This window comes from Malaclemys terrapin, chromosome 4 (genome assembly GCF_027887155.1).
Source record: "Malaclemys terrapin pileata isolate rMalTer1 chromosome 4, rMalTer1.hap1, whole genome shotgun sequence".
Classification (NCBI taxonomy): Eukaryota; Metazoa; Chordata; order Testudines; family Emydidae; genus Malaclemys; species Malaclemys terrapin.
In genome coordinates this window covers 92,239,732-92,254,366 of record NC_071508.1, presented here as the reverse complement: position 1 = coordinate 92,254,366, position 14,635 = coordinate 92,239,732, and the positions used below count along the sequence as shown (strand labels likewise).

The window sequence follows — 14,635 nt, the reverse complement described above, 5'->3', positions numbered from 1 at the left end:
TGAAACTTTGCTTGAAAAGCAACTTCTGAACTCCCACGCCCTGGTCTTTGAATGGATGTTAACTCCTTCTCTGCTGGCCTGAGCTGTGGCCTCCATGGGTAGGATATAACATGTCTCATGACCTCAAAGGTTGCTGTCTCATTCCACTGTCACACACAGAGGCCACCTCAGTGGAACGTCCGCACTTCAAAGACAGTGTACCAGGTAACACAGGGTAGCATTTGAGGAGCATTTTCCCCCCACCTTATCAAAAGTGCTGAGCAGTGGGAAAACAGTTTGACAGGCCCCAAATTTGGCTCACATTCTCCCTCTCCTAACAAAATAGACTTCTCATTGTGGGGAGAGAGAGGGATTGTCAGAACATATCCGTTCCTCTGTCTGAAATGAGGGATGCTCTGCAGCCAGGTGACACACCACTGGTTCTAGAGCCAGGAGGCTGAGTTTGTTGGGATGTGTGAAGCCAGTGCACATAAGCCCTTGCCTCACGCGACACTACTGTGTTCATTTGAGAACATGCAGGTTACTGAAATATAGTTTTTAGAACAGATTTTGGACTACATGAGCCTAAAGGGTGTGTCCTAGAATGAAGAGTATCTCCCCATTATAATGACCATTGTAAGTCAAGTACCACCCTTTCCTGCCTACAGACTGGCTCAGGCATTGCAAAGCTGTGAGCCTTTGTAGGGGCATGTATTAAGTGACAAGCTTGTGGCAAATCTATCCTTGGTGTAACACCATTGATGTCAGTGAAGTTGCACCAGAGATTGATTTTGCTCCCTCTTATTATTTGTTTTCTCTCCCCAAAGTGACCTTAAAATGTGCATGGGTTTTTTCCTCCCCGTTTCAGAAAAAATACCTCAAGCGTCTGCATGATATCCACCTTATCCTCGAGTCCTCAGACTTCTTTAAACGACATGAGGTGAGTTATGGGTGAGCGCATAGGGGTGGGGGAGGCAGCGCTGCCTGTGTGGGGACTCCTTGCTGGCCTCAGCTTGCCATTCAGATAAGCTTTTAGACTAGCCTGTTGGCAAGAGAGGGGCTCGAGGAGAGTACCGCAGAGCAGAGAACCAATACGTGTTAACATCACATGAGCCACCAAGTCTCCTTCCCAAGAGAATACTGTTCCAGTTGAGAGGTGACAAGTCCTCCAACCCCAGCTTCCCCCAGCAGGAGTTCACTGTAAGGAATGGTTTGCCAGTGCTAGCTTCTCACAGCTACTCTACTCCTGGTTGGCTCCCAAAGGAGTCGGGCTAGGGGTGCTGGTGCCATGAGGTCTCTCATTTGGTCGGTGGGAGAACCTGAGTCTGATTTCAGACTAACAACTTCGGTGGAGTTCCTCCTGATTTACAGCAGTGTAAATAAGTTCCCCAGTTTCCCCTAGCAGGCATGGCTGTAGAGAAGGGAATGTCACGGGTAGTTACACAACATTATTGGTGTATTTACTACACTTCAAGCTATGAGATTTGTGGGTATGCAGGGTTGAACCAGATTTAGGAACTTCACTGCACGATGGCAGGTGCGAGGCTGTGACTGGCACAGTGGTCCTTAGCAGACTGTGTTTGTTTGAAGCTTTGAGGTCTGGCCCTTTATTTTACACCGTTGGTAGTAATTCCCCCTTAGCCGCTGGCAGGATTTTTGTTAATCAGTAATTGGTTTGGGCCATGATCTCTCGCCAGGCCTCTTGTCCCCTCCCAAATAACCTAGATACATTGTCAATGAGCTTAAGATTCACTTCTGTTCCCTCTCTGCTGGAGTCCTGTCCCTCGATGCCCCGAAGTGGGCTGTAGTCCACGAAAGCTTATGCTCTAATAAATTTGTTAGTCTCTAAGGTGCCACAAGTACTCCTGTTCTTCTTTTTGCGGATACAGACTAACACGGCTGTTACTCTGAAATCTATCAGTACAGTGCAGTCAGGTTACAATGAGCAGCTGGCACACTGCTTGTCATTGCATAGGCATTGCAGCTCAGCAGCCATCATTTGTCTGTACAGGTATAGCTGATGGGGCCTTGCTCATGGCAGGGAAGTGGGAGGGTCAGAGTATCATCATATGGTGCATATCATCACCAATCTCTACCCTGCAGGTCATTGGAAGTTCACTACTCTTTGTGCATGATGACAGCGGACATGCCAATGTATGGCTGATTGATTTTGGAAAGACCACGCTTCTCCCTGATGGGCAGACCTTGGACCACAGGATCCCCTGGCAGGAAGGCAACCGGGAGGATGGGTACCTGCTGGGATTGGACAATTTGATTAGTATCTTAGACAGCATCACTGAAAGATGAGAAGAGACTCGCACAAACTCAGGGGCTGCTTTGTAATCTTCCACTCTACTGGGATCTCTCCATTAGAGGGAAACTCCTTTAACTCTCTCCAAACTCCTGGGGTTATTGCAGTGCAAATGGAGCTGCTTTCAGAGCCAGGCTGTTCATGATCAAAGTGACTGCATTGGCCCTCCATGAACCAGAGTGACTCAGGATTGGTCTTTAGTGAATCAGATTAACCTCGGATTGGTCCTCAGTGAATCAGGAACCAAACCAGCATGAATCCAGGAGGTTTGTACAGTAAATCAGAGTGACTCTGATTTCAGGTGAACCAAAGTGACTCTAGATTACCCTTTAGTGAACCAGAGTAAATGGCAGATTGCTTGAGGGTATGGGGAGGGTTGAGCAGAATTCTCCACTGGATGGCATTGCTTTGAAAACAACAGGAGTGTTTGCTCCCTAACCCCAAGTCCGTAGGCTGTCATTTATGTTATAGATTAGGCAAGGCCAGCCCCAGCTGTTGTATTACATTACAAGAGTGTGCAAGATGGGAACTTGCCCAGGAACAAGGCCCAGAAAACAGGGGGAGAAGGGTGATTATAGTTCATGGCAGTGGTTGGTTTAGTGTCTGCAAGGGACAGCTGCTGTTGACATTTTCTCTGACTCCTTGCCCTGGCCTATTCTCTTTTCTATCTAAGAACATTCTTAACTATTTTCAGGTAGTTCCTAATGAAGTCACAGATAGCCCGTTAAGTAAATAGCACCATGTTGTCTCTAGCACCATGTGACTTTCAAAGTGTGTATGGTATACAAGCGGCTGGTGAAGTGGTAATGCTGGTTCTTGCAGCTGGACAGCATTTGTGAAGGTCAGTGGCATCTCTCTTTAGCAGGTGGATTGGGGGACAAAGTTTATTTTTCAAGGGCTTAGTTATTTTAGAGAAAAAAACAAATCCATCTAAATACTAGCAAGCCAGTTATCAACATGCCATTTTACACTAAGGCTTAGACGTTCCATCTTTTTGCTTGTGAGTCAGATTTCCTAGTGGTGCCATGTTCTTTCTTTTGCCACACCAAAAGTGTCAGGGCATAGGCTGAGTGGATCAGAAAGGAATTGTATCCCTATAGACAGCATTACACTGTTGGCTATATTTATTATGGGCTTTCAAAAGTGGTGAATACCTCATGCTTCCAAGGAAGAATGCGGTATTCACCACTTTTGAAAGCAAGGTATTACATTAGCTAGACTAGAGGTCTGATTGCTGTGCTATATCCCCTGATTGAGGCCCCTAGGTGCTACCACAATATAAATTAACATTTCCGTGCTCATCCCATATCCAGATATCTGACAATGCAGTTTCCAAGTTGGAGCCATCAACCATGTAACAAGACCATACAGTTTTTAAAATCACTTGCTTTTAGAAGTTAAAAGGTGTTTAAGCAACATCAGTTGATCAGAAATCACTCTCTTTTGCCAATACAATCGTGGTCAAAAGAAACTTTGGAATAACTGAAAGTAGTTCCTTGCTTCTGTTGGGAATCACTACACCAATGATCACTGCAAAATGAGGTAAATGAGACTGTACAATTCTTGTTTGGAACTAAATGAACATGTAATGGTTATATTAAGGGTTGAGGAGCCTAGGATAACTTCTAAAGGAAGCCACTTTGGTTCATGTACTCTAGTTGGAGCCCAGTCAATCCTAATAACCTCAGTTATTTTTCATCCACATTAAAAAAAGCATTGATGTTCATAGTGCTGACCATGCCAATAATGACCTAGAAGGTCAGTTATACAAGGTACTACTGCAAGGTACTACTGGAGAAGCAATCAAAATAGAGCAGTGTGAATATTTTACACCAAAACTGAAATTGCTCAAAATCTGAAATTTGTTTTTATATTTCATTGAAAATTCAAAACTTTCCCTATGTTTGTGAATCTTTTGGGATTTATATTCAGTGAAAATGGTCCTGTTTTTGAGCTGAAAAAGATACAAGTTTGCTTGAAATAGGACATGACTTACAGAAAATGTAGGTCCCTTTTCAAGTGAATGCAGTTTTTGGTAGAAAGCATGCATGGTTTTATTCCAAATGCCCCTAAGTTGTGAAATATTCTAAAACAGCACAACGACCTGCAGTGAAATTTGCCAAAAATATGGTGAAAATTTTTTCCTACTTTCCCAGAGCCCTAATAAAAACAACTCTGCTTGCAGTGATTCAAGAGAATGGGTAATAGACTAGGAAACACAAATTGTTCTTTACAGCTTGAATCTGAGTTCTTACAGGGATAATTAGATAAGAAAACCCCTGGCCTTCAGTATGTGATTGTTACTTCAGGCAGTCCTGTCAGGGGCAAAAAATAATAAAATCACAGAAGTTAGAGATGGTCATGCAGCAATTCTCCCTGTAAGTGCAAAATTATTACTTAAGGTTCATTTAACAACTCTTTGTCCTGTCTAGTTTTAATTGGCAGTCAGGGTTAAATTTCTTTCTTTTGGTACTACATGTGCAAGCATTCTGCACCCATGCAACCTCATGCTCTAGGGAAAAATTGGTGATGAATTTCCTTTGAGCAGAATTTAGAAACCAAGATCTATCTAGGACTCATGTCAAGTCCATTTAGTTCTACAGTTCCAAATGGAAGCTGGAGGCAATATGGAAGCAATGGCTCCAAAACCAGCAGTGCTCTCATTTGAAAAGGTGTCTTGAAGTAGACAATCTCAGGGGAAAATGCTCTGTCATGGAAAGAGATCCATTCCTGTGTACTTGTTGGAGAGGACAGCGGAAAGAGAAGCTTTATTACAAGAGACATCGAGCTGTGAAACTTAGTCCATTTCAAAATGACAGTTGTAGCAAAGTTGTTTTGAAGTGGCTTTTTGGCCTATACCAGAACTAGTTTGGAGGAAGCTACAGTCCATCTCCTACTTACTGGTAGTCAGATGTGGAGTCAGTTATATGAAAGAAGAAAGGGGAGGGAATTTTGTACAGCAGTTAAAACATGGAACTGGGAGCCAGGACTCCTAGACTATTTCCTATCTCTGCCACTGACTTGCTCTGTGCTCATGGGCAAATTTCCTATGCCTCAGTTTTCCCATCTGTAAAATGGGAACAATAATACTTACCTACCTCACAGGGATGTTGTGAGGCTTCATTAAATATTGTTCATAGGGTGCTTTGAGATCCTTGGAGGAAAGATGCAGTATAGAGAAATGCAAAGAAATAGTTCAACTGAATTAAAAACAACTGATTTTTGTCCATCCCTGAAGGATCCAAGTTCAGATGAAACTCAGCCCAAGAAGTACAAATTGAAATCTCTCTTTTATAAAGTTATACAGAGGGAAGTAGTCCCTTTGGGTCTGATCCAATTCCTGTTGAAGTAAATGGAAAGACTTCACTGGGAGTTGGACCAAACCCGTAAACAATTCAGAGGGCCCTTGCTTATTTTTTGTATTATTATTATTACTGTTTGTTATTATCAAGATACTGAGAGCTAATGGCCTGTATCCTCTACAGTGCATCCTGTTCTGAACACTACAATGCAATTATGACCAAGGTCATTTTTGACATTCTGACTGTATCGTTTGAGTACTTGTTATTCCAAGGTGTGTACGTTACCAAATAAATGAGTTTGGGGGGAAAAAAAGCCATCCAACATGGTTTGATACTTGAAGTGTGATTTCTTTTTCTCTCCTCCACAGAGAAACCCTGCAGGAGATTATTTCTCCAAGTGTTTCTGTTGGACTTCTTTGAAGTTCCTGTAAGGAAATGTTTGGTAGTTGTGCCGATGGATGGGTAAATGTTTTATATTCGCTTTGCAGGGCAACAGCACACCACAGCTTGCATTTTGTTGTCATTGTTGCTCTTTAAATATTCTAAGAGCTGTGTTTGATGTGGGAGTTCATCCCAATACTGAAGACCTATTTGATATAATAGGACTTGAGCCCTGAAGGTTAGAAGAGAAACCAGAACAAATACTTCCTTAACTGGTCACATCATGTGCTGTCGTTTTGAATTTACTTCTACTCAAACTGAGCTCAGTCTAGAAAATGTTCCATCTCTTGCAATGGAAGGTTTCTTGGGAGGAACTGGGAAGTGTGTGACAAAGGACTCCTACTGTCTCCCAAGGGAAGGTCTTGTCTGCCAATGATTTCCCCCAATGAATGATTTCTATCAACTTCTGGAAAGAGCATTGAGTCACCGGTTTCTGCTCCAATAATCCTGCTGCCTTTGGAAGGGGTAGGGTGGAAATATGGAAATGGCATCCTCCGAGAATCCTGCTGTTTTGGAATGAGCATAAGGGGTGGGAGTGGACTCAATCGCCAGCTCTCTCCCTGAGTTTGCTGCTGTTTCTGTAGACCCTGGTGGCACATGGCACACACCACTTCCAGTGTACCTTGTTTTTACTGGGGATGCCCAAGGAATTGCAAATAGAGGAAAGAGAGCAGTGAAATTCTGCATGATGGGAAACCAGCACAGCTTTGTACTTCCAGGGAGGCTACTGTAGTCATTGGTCAGCTCTTGCCACCACAAAACAGAAGCACAGCCAAACTCCATTGCAGGTGGGAGCAGCAATTCAGGATATCCTGGTGACTGTCCCCAGTGGACTAGCTGAGGTTGGCTCAAGATTGTGCCTGTTGCTCCACTAGCTCCTGGAGGCTGGGCTCCTGGCTGTCTTTAAGTTACGCACTGATAAGATACTCATGGATGATGAGGAAGGAGATCCTTCTGCTCAGGGCCAGATTTTAAAAAGCATGTAGGCACCTGAAGATGTAGCTAGGCACCCAGTGGGACTTCCAAGAGCACACAGGTGCCTGAGTCCCATTGGTCTTGGGCATCCTACCTGCCTATCGGTGTCTTTAGGTGCTTAGGTACCTTTACAAATCCGCCCCCAAGTCACGTGGAATACAAAGGCCCATTTGAACTGGATCCCTTTGCCTATCAGAGAGAGACTGAATCTATCCCTAATCTCACACTGAACATAATGGCTTCCGCAGGGATCTAGGTACTGGCCTGTGAAAATCTCTGCTTCGGTGTCCTAAAACCCAATGATTCACAGCAGCTGAGTTGATCTCTCCACACTCAGAGCAGCTGATGACTCCAGCAGGGAACCTGTACTAGGTGCTACCAGAGGAAGAGCAGTGCTCTGTCCTTTCAACCATCTGGCTCTGGGCTGGCAATTTTTCACAGAGACCTAGTTCTCTCCCCTGTATCCAGATGGTGTTAACTTTAACACAGAGGAGACCAAATAGACACTGTTAGCATCTCTTTATTTTTGTATTGCAAATATAGAAGTATACATTTATCTGGCTTGAAATTGCATAGAAGCAGAATTGGTATCTATTTATTTACAGTGACCCAAAGGGTAGGTCAGCGCAGTGTTGCCATAAGCAGTGGTAACAACAGATCAAAAGCAATTCAGTTAAATAAGGAAGTGGGACAAGGCTCTAGGGTCTCAACCGGTATGTCTACACTGCAGTTAAACAGTCTGGCCTGGGTCGGCTGCAGGCCAATGTTTGGGCTTCGGGCTGGAGACCCACCCACCTTGTGAAGTCCCAGAGCTCTGGCTCCAGCCTGAGCATCTATACTGCAATTTTACAGTCCCAGAGACTTAGCCCCAAGTCAGCTGACGCAGGCCAGCTGTGGGCATTTAATTGCAGTGTAGAGATACCCAATGGTATTGTCCCTCATAAGGATGGGATTTGTTTTTTTCTAAATTAGGGTAGGAAGGATAAACAGGCTGGGATGACAGAGGTAGGCCAGGTTCACACGGCAAACCCTTGCTAGTATACCTATGGCAGTCAGGGCTGTGATTGACATAGCTTTGCTGGCAAAAATGCTTAGTGTAGAAGCAGTTATACTAATATATCTGCCCTTTTGGCAGTAATGTGGTGTGTGTGTGTGTGTGTGTGTGAGAAGCTATAATGGCAAAAGTTGCATCCATACAAGGAGTGCGCTCGGCTCTATGAGCTGTGGTCCAAGTATAGCTACACCAGCAAAGCGCTCCTAGTGTAGACCTGGCCCAAGATGGAGGACCAGAGAGAATGAAACCAACCTTAGGAAAGTGTTGTGATAGCAGGGCTGGGGAGGGTATTTTCAGTCAATGGTATTTTAAACTCTGCCTATTTAGTTTAAAGCTTATTTAAAAGTGGGTATCAGAAGAAGATACAAACTAGCTGGGGAAGGAGCATAGGGACTCGAGGAAAGTGGATATAAAAGGTGGGGTGAGAGGGAAGCAGACAAAGGCAGAAAGTTAATTCCAAAAAGAAAGACCAGTTAGACTCCTGATTAATTTGGTTTTTCTGTGTTACAGTTTAGAGAGGAAACTGTAACATAATGGGGTTGTAAAAAGCAACATAAATCATCAATCAAAGCAAATAGGTGTAAGATTAAAACGTCATGAGCAAAAAAGCAGGTCCTGATTTCAAGACAGTATTAAACACTCACAGCATGAAGCTATCTTAATCACTAGCCTGGGTGGCGGGGGGGGGGAGCTATAAATTACCTCCTCCAGACAACTGCTAGTGTAATGTCTCCTTTGTGCCTGACACATGACTCAAAGGACATCTTTACTGCCCTGATGTCTTCAGACATCATCTGACTCCCAGGCAATGGAAAGTCCATTAACTTCAAGGAAGGATGAGTAGGGCCCTTAAGACTATGCCAGAAACGAGTATTTATTTACTTAAAAAAATATTTTGGTCATTTACACTAAGTTATTAAAGTGCAAAGCTAAATGCAAAGATTAAAAGACCCATCAAGCTGAGCAGGGGTTTTATACAACATTCCCATGACGCGCCAGTGTTTGAAGACTGTGTGGAAGGGTCCCATTTTTAAAGCACAACTCTGCCAGAGTTCCTCTGCCAGAACCAAATCCTTTGGGGCTTTAGCTACCATGCTAATCTAGCCCAATGCTGACAACGTTGGTTCGTTCATTCGCTATTGACTGAGAGTGTCTTAAAAAAATAAATAAAGGCAATTAAAAATCTGTTACCCGTAATCCTCTAATTTGGGCATTCTAAGTGTATGAGTTATCAGGCTCAAGCTCCTCCCAGCATGTTAGGCTCTCAAGACTGTGGCATGTGCCATTGGTGTGGTTAATTGTGCCTAGAGTAATAAGATTTTGGATTGGACATACAATATCATGAGAGGGGAATTATCCTCTAGTAGTGTTGTACATAATATTAGTGGGTGGGATTTTCCAAGGCAGCTAAGTGAGTTAGGCCCATTGAACTTCAATAGGACTGGTGCTCGTAACTTGGATGCTTCTGAACTGCCCCCCCACCTTCTCCCCCATTATTGTGGTTAATTGTTCCATCTGTGCAGTTCCATGTTCTCTCCTGATCCTGGAAGGCTCCAGCTAGAATCAACTAAGCATAAGTAAGCGGCTTTTATCCAAGGGCGAGGGGGGAGAGGTTGGTTCTTTTCCTAGAAGAACTTGATGTTGTTACATTTAGACAATGGCACCTAGATGCTGTGGTGAGGGGGGCCTGAGAAACACTGATGGTGATAATGTCCCATTCTTAGCCTTAGCCCACCTCACTTCCTAACCTGTTGTTAATCGCTGTCTCGCTTTCTAAATTTGGGAATCAATGCAGTGCATCCGAAGGGGGAGGGGGGGAAGAGAGGAAATGGCACTGGCGTGAACTAGCCACAGTGCACGCAGGCACTCCACAGCATTCTTCGCTCATTTCTGAGCCTCACTGTCACGTCATTAAAAGTCATTAATTTTGGAGGATTGTGGGGTGGAGGTAGAACGTGCCTATGTCTCCTGTAGTCATCTCCACTGCGGAATGAAGCAGAACAGTCTAGTCCATAGGCAGTTTTGCAGTCTTGTGCATAGTCAGTTTGGTACTAGGAAAAGGTCCAGCAAGGGAAGACAGTATGTTACTTCCCACCCCACTCACTCATCCCCCTGGCTTTGTTTTCTACACGTCACCTTCTCCTTGATATGTACCACCAATTGCACCAGAATAATGGAGGTCGGTGACATCTGAAAGTGGGTAGGCATAGCTGGCCCATGAAAGTGTGATCAGAAACAGCAAGTAAAGATCTTCATGTATCTGAATCACACCAGCGTGGGCAAATGCCTTCACTGCAACCTCCACTACAGCTGACTTCAAGCTTAAGAAACTGCACTGCAATAGGTCTTGACCCCTCCCAATTGTGAGAAACATGCAGCAGCAGCAGAGAGTGAGTCACTACTATGGTGCCAACAGTTTAAGAACTTTTGATAGTGTATCTCTGGGGAAACAGGCAGTCGTGAGTGAGCCATGGGAGTAAGAGTGTCACCTGACAGAGTTGAAGGCAGGGCAGAGGCATGCTACTGAGCATAGGTGGGATGGGGACGGGGGGAATCGAGGCTTATAGGTTCAGGCCAGTTGTGACAGAGGGGTAGTTGCTCCTCATTGGCATACACCAGAGCTGGCCATGTAGAGCTGGAAGCAAGGCAGGAAATGTGCTTAGCCTCTGGAAGGAGGAAGAATTACTCACCAGTGTCTCTGCTAGTCAGTTAAGGATCTGCACTGAGGACATCCAAGGATAGACACTGTCCATTGCTCCCCACCTGGAAGGATGGTAGCCAGGAAGCAGGGCCTCAGAGCTGGGAGTGGAAGGTGGATAAATAATGGGGTGCGCAGAGCTCTGAGAGGAAGACCACAAGCAGAAGGGGGCAAGGGAGGAAAAAGTTCTTAAAAGCGATAATAGTTATTAAATCATTTCATTTCCGCCCCATCCTTCCTGGAACAATCCCTCGCATCTGGGAGCTACTTGTATCCTTACATCCATTTACCTCACACCAAGGATCATAATGAGGTATTATTTTGGCCATCAAAATCTATAATTCCATTACATTGATTTGGTTTTCTCAATGCAAGCTCCATTGGCAGAAGTGGACCTATCACCACCAAAGGGGCTGAGAACTGATGGTGTTTGAAACTATCCATTCTATAGCCAGTGGTCCTGAAAAGTAGAGGAAGCTATGAGACAAACTGTAAGTCACTGACTGACCTTAACCCTGAGTTGGAGACACCCGGCACTTCTTGCTGGTGTGAAATGAAATGCAACCACTTCAGCTGTGTGCTTCTCGGCACCACACATGAATTGTCGTTGCAGAGGAAATGGAATCTGTGCTTACAGTTAACCATCTCCTTCGAGGAGACTGCTTGTTATGCCAAATTGTGTACACCGACTATACGCCTATGCAGGGTGTGAAGTGATCCTGACCACTATGAATGCAGCAGCCACTCTTCACTCAGGAAACATAGGTGAGGTGTAAGGCAGAGCTCTCGGTGTATTCACACTTTGGTTTCCTGTCTGAAGGGAACAGCTGCTTTATGAAATGTATGTGTATCCTTGGGGCTCTCCTTTCACACTAAACATAAAGATGGTGATTGAAGGAGCTGCATTTCTGATAGACTCTACAGATCAATGAAGTTTTGGGGCACCCTTTCCATCCTCCTTCCACACAGCTAACCCTCCCCTGTTACCTGAACGTTGGCAGCCAGGAATTCAGAAATGGCACCAGGGCAAAGCACTTCTGAGATGGTTTGGGGCATACAACCAATGCTGCCTTTACCTTTTCAGTCTCTTTGTTTGCTAGGCTCTAACCAGTAAATTTCAGATTAACCTCAAACTACAGTAGGAAGCCTTTTAAATAACAACTCTTCTTCCAGAACAGGGACCTGCCTCCTTAACTGACAGGGCTGCACTATTAAGAGGTCAAGAAGAAACTATATTCTGCTGTAAGGGCTTCCCACAAGGAGAGACAGGTGCATAAAACCAAGCTGTTGTTTTGACTTCCAAGGTGGCTGAAGTATCCAGTCCTGCTTTATGAAGAGGCATTTTAAGATTTATGCTCAAATAAAACACTTCTTGGTGGTTTCCCTTCAAGATGCACTCCTTGTCTCAGTTAAGTCCACCTCAGAGGAGTTTCTAGATTATGTATTTAAAATAAACAACATCAAGAACCCAGCATTCTACAGTAATGACCCTAAATCTTCAGTTTATAGCAGTGGTGCCACTGTAATACGGGCTATTACTGCTGAATACTAGAGTCCTTTTAAAAATACAGTTCATCCCAGGTAAAGTCCATTTAAAGAAAGGAAAAGTCCAGTTCTCACAATGTAGTGTAGTTGGGCATTGATTAGAACTTTTCCCAAACCTCCAGGGTCAGGAACTGTGAGGTAAGTTAGCCCCTGAGGTAAGAAGCAAGTTTTCTTCACCAGTCAAAGGGATGCAATCAACTCCATTAATTATTTTTTTAAAATACATTGTTTTCTCTTCATGTTTTTAAAAACATGCTCTGAGGAGCCTGAAATAATATTTTCCCCTCCCACTTCTTCTGTTTTTCTCAGTTGCAGCATTGATTTCAATTTAATGTTCCTCTGGTATTTCTGCCGATAAAGCAAGTGCAAACGTGGCTGTATTTGGTTACTTCCCTGTCAGGGCACCAGCATCATTGGAATGTGCAAAGCTCTGGGGAACACAATGGCCTTTTTAAGTTTGCTGCTGCTGCCACAGCACATAATTTTTGGTATGTTAGATCAAAAGAGTGGTTATGTTGTTTGTCATTTCCAGCCAACTGTAACAATTGGATGGTAGGTTCTTTTTTTTTTTCTTCACATGAGCAGATTGAGTGATTCCTTTCATGAACCACTGGACTCTGAGTCAGTGCAGCAATGCCATTGTTATTTATATCCTGAAACCAGTGGGACTGGCTCAATAGGAGGGAACACTCTTGATGGAATATAATTTTCCTCATTAGATTGGGAATCCGAGTGTTGGAAGATGCAGCGGAACACTTCTGATGTTACAACATTACCCATCTGAAAGAATCTGAAAGTTGAATGGAGGAAATAAGAGACCAAAGAAGAAGTTCCAGTTTGCCCTTTCAGACACATACACTCCCAGTGTGAGGTCCTGACCAGTAGCGTAGCTAGCAGGGTGCAAAGGAAGCAGCCGCTTCCCCTCAGCACACTTTGCAAAAGTGGCCGGAGGAGCGAGGGTGGGCGCGGCCAGAGAAGGGGGGGCTGGCTGTGGCCCGGCAGCCACGGCTGGAGGAGTGAGGGAGGGGGGCGCAGGCTGGTGGCGGGCCGGCAGCCACAGCCAGAGAAGGGGGCGGGCGCAGGCTGGCGGTGGCCCGGCAGCCATGGCCGGGGGTGGGGGGCGCAGGCTGGCGGCGGGCCGGCAGCCGTGGCCGGAGGAGCAAGGGGGGGGCACAGCATGGCGGCCGGGCAGCCACAGCCGGAGGAGCCATGGGGGGGAGGAGGGGGAAGGGCGGTGCGGCCGGAGGAGCTAGCCAAGGGGGGAGGCATGGAGCGACCGGAGGAGGAACCGGGGGGCGTGGCCAGAGGAGGAGCCAAGGGGGGGGCGCCTTTTTTAGGTTTGCTCCCCCTCCTCTTAAAAGTTGGCTACGCCACTGGTCCTGACCTTTGGAGGAACATTTCCTGTTATACAGGTGTAACACTCAGGTCGTCTGACAAGGAGAGGCCAGAATCCCTCTCTCTTGACGTTTTCTCTGGCTTACAAAAAGGCTTCCCATCCCTGTGCAGACTGGAGCTCCTCAGCACACCTGCTCTACCCACTGCCAAAGCCGAAGACCGATCAGTGACATAGTAGAGATCATCATATGCATAATTCACATTGCCACAGGGGAAAGTCTGGAGCTTCACCAGTTCTATCCCACCGATATTCCTGTGAGGACAGTGGCTTCTGCTCGGAGAGGCTGGAGATGCCCGAGAACTAGGGGAGGAGCTGTAGTTCCCATCAAAACCTGAATCTTCTCGCTCTGTGGTTGCTTTGAGCTTGGCGTTGGGACAGGAGCGACAGATATTTTCCATCACCCAGGATCCATAGGTTGGGTTCCAAAGGTTTTTGGTTTTGTGTGGTCTGTGTGCCGGCTGACTGCTTGATTCCAGCCTCTGGTTCGAGGTCTGTTGGAACCATGACCCGCTGCTGGAATCAGTGAGGCACGGTAGGCTGGGACCTCTGCTAGTCCAATTGCCAAGGTTCTCCACCAGCAGCTCCTGTGGACATTGTCCAACTTTATGCCCTGCATGATGGGTTTCTAATGTTATGGGAGCCAGCTGAGGTGTGAGGGATGGGTTCACCAGGAAAGGGACCATCCCACTGGAACTATTTGGGCACATCACAGCGCTCCCCTCATCCTCTGATGCTGGTCCACATTCAATGGGCAGCTCTGTGTTGATCACGTCAGGGTCCTGAAACAAAGGATTCAGTAATCACATTTTACATTCTGAGCATGCCCAGTTGTGACTTTTTCACACACTTTTTCAGGGAGGTGTTCCGAAAAGTGAGATAATGTTAGCAGTAGTTAGCGCCAGCTGTGTGTAGTGCAGCCATGCATTGTGCAAGC

At 45.5% G+C, this 14,635-nt stretch overlaps 2 protein-coding genes across 3 annotated transcripts in view; one reads left to right on the top strand and one right to left on the bottom strand.

The window, feature by feature from the left end:
* The window catches only part of ITPKA (inositol-trisphosphate 3-kinase A), a 54,885-nt gene extending 48,959 nt beyond the window's left edge, over positions 1-5,926 (top strand). The window contains exons 6-7 of the mRNA XM_054025416.1: positions 848-919; positions 2,083-5,926. Of these exons, the coding sequence (XP_053881391.1) occupies positions 848-919; positions 2,083-2,286 (276 nt within the window). The 3' untranslated portion in view covers positions 2,287-5,926. The remainder of the gene's footprint in view (positions 1-847; positions 920-2,082) is intronic.
* Positions 5,927-7,510: 1,584 nt separating this feature from the next.
* The window catches only part of LTK (leukocyte receptor tyrosine kinase), a 151,217-nt gene continuing 144,092 nt past the window's right edge, over positions 7,511-14,635 (bottom strand). For both annotated transcript variants that reach the window (XM_054025414.1, XM_054025415.1), the window contains exon 29: positions 7,511-14,480. In XM_054025414.1, the coding sequence (XP_053881389.1) occupies positions 13,710-14,480 (771 nt within the window). In that variant the 3' untranslated portion in view covers positions 7,511-13,709. The remainder of the gene's footprint in view (positions 14,481-14,635) is intronic.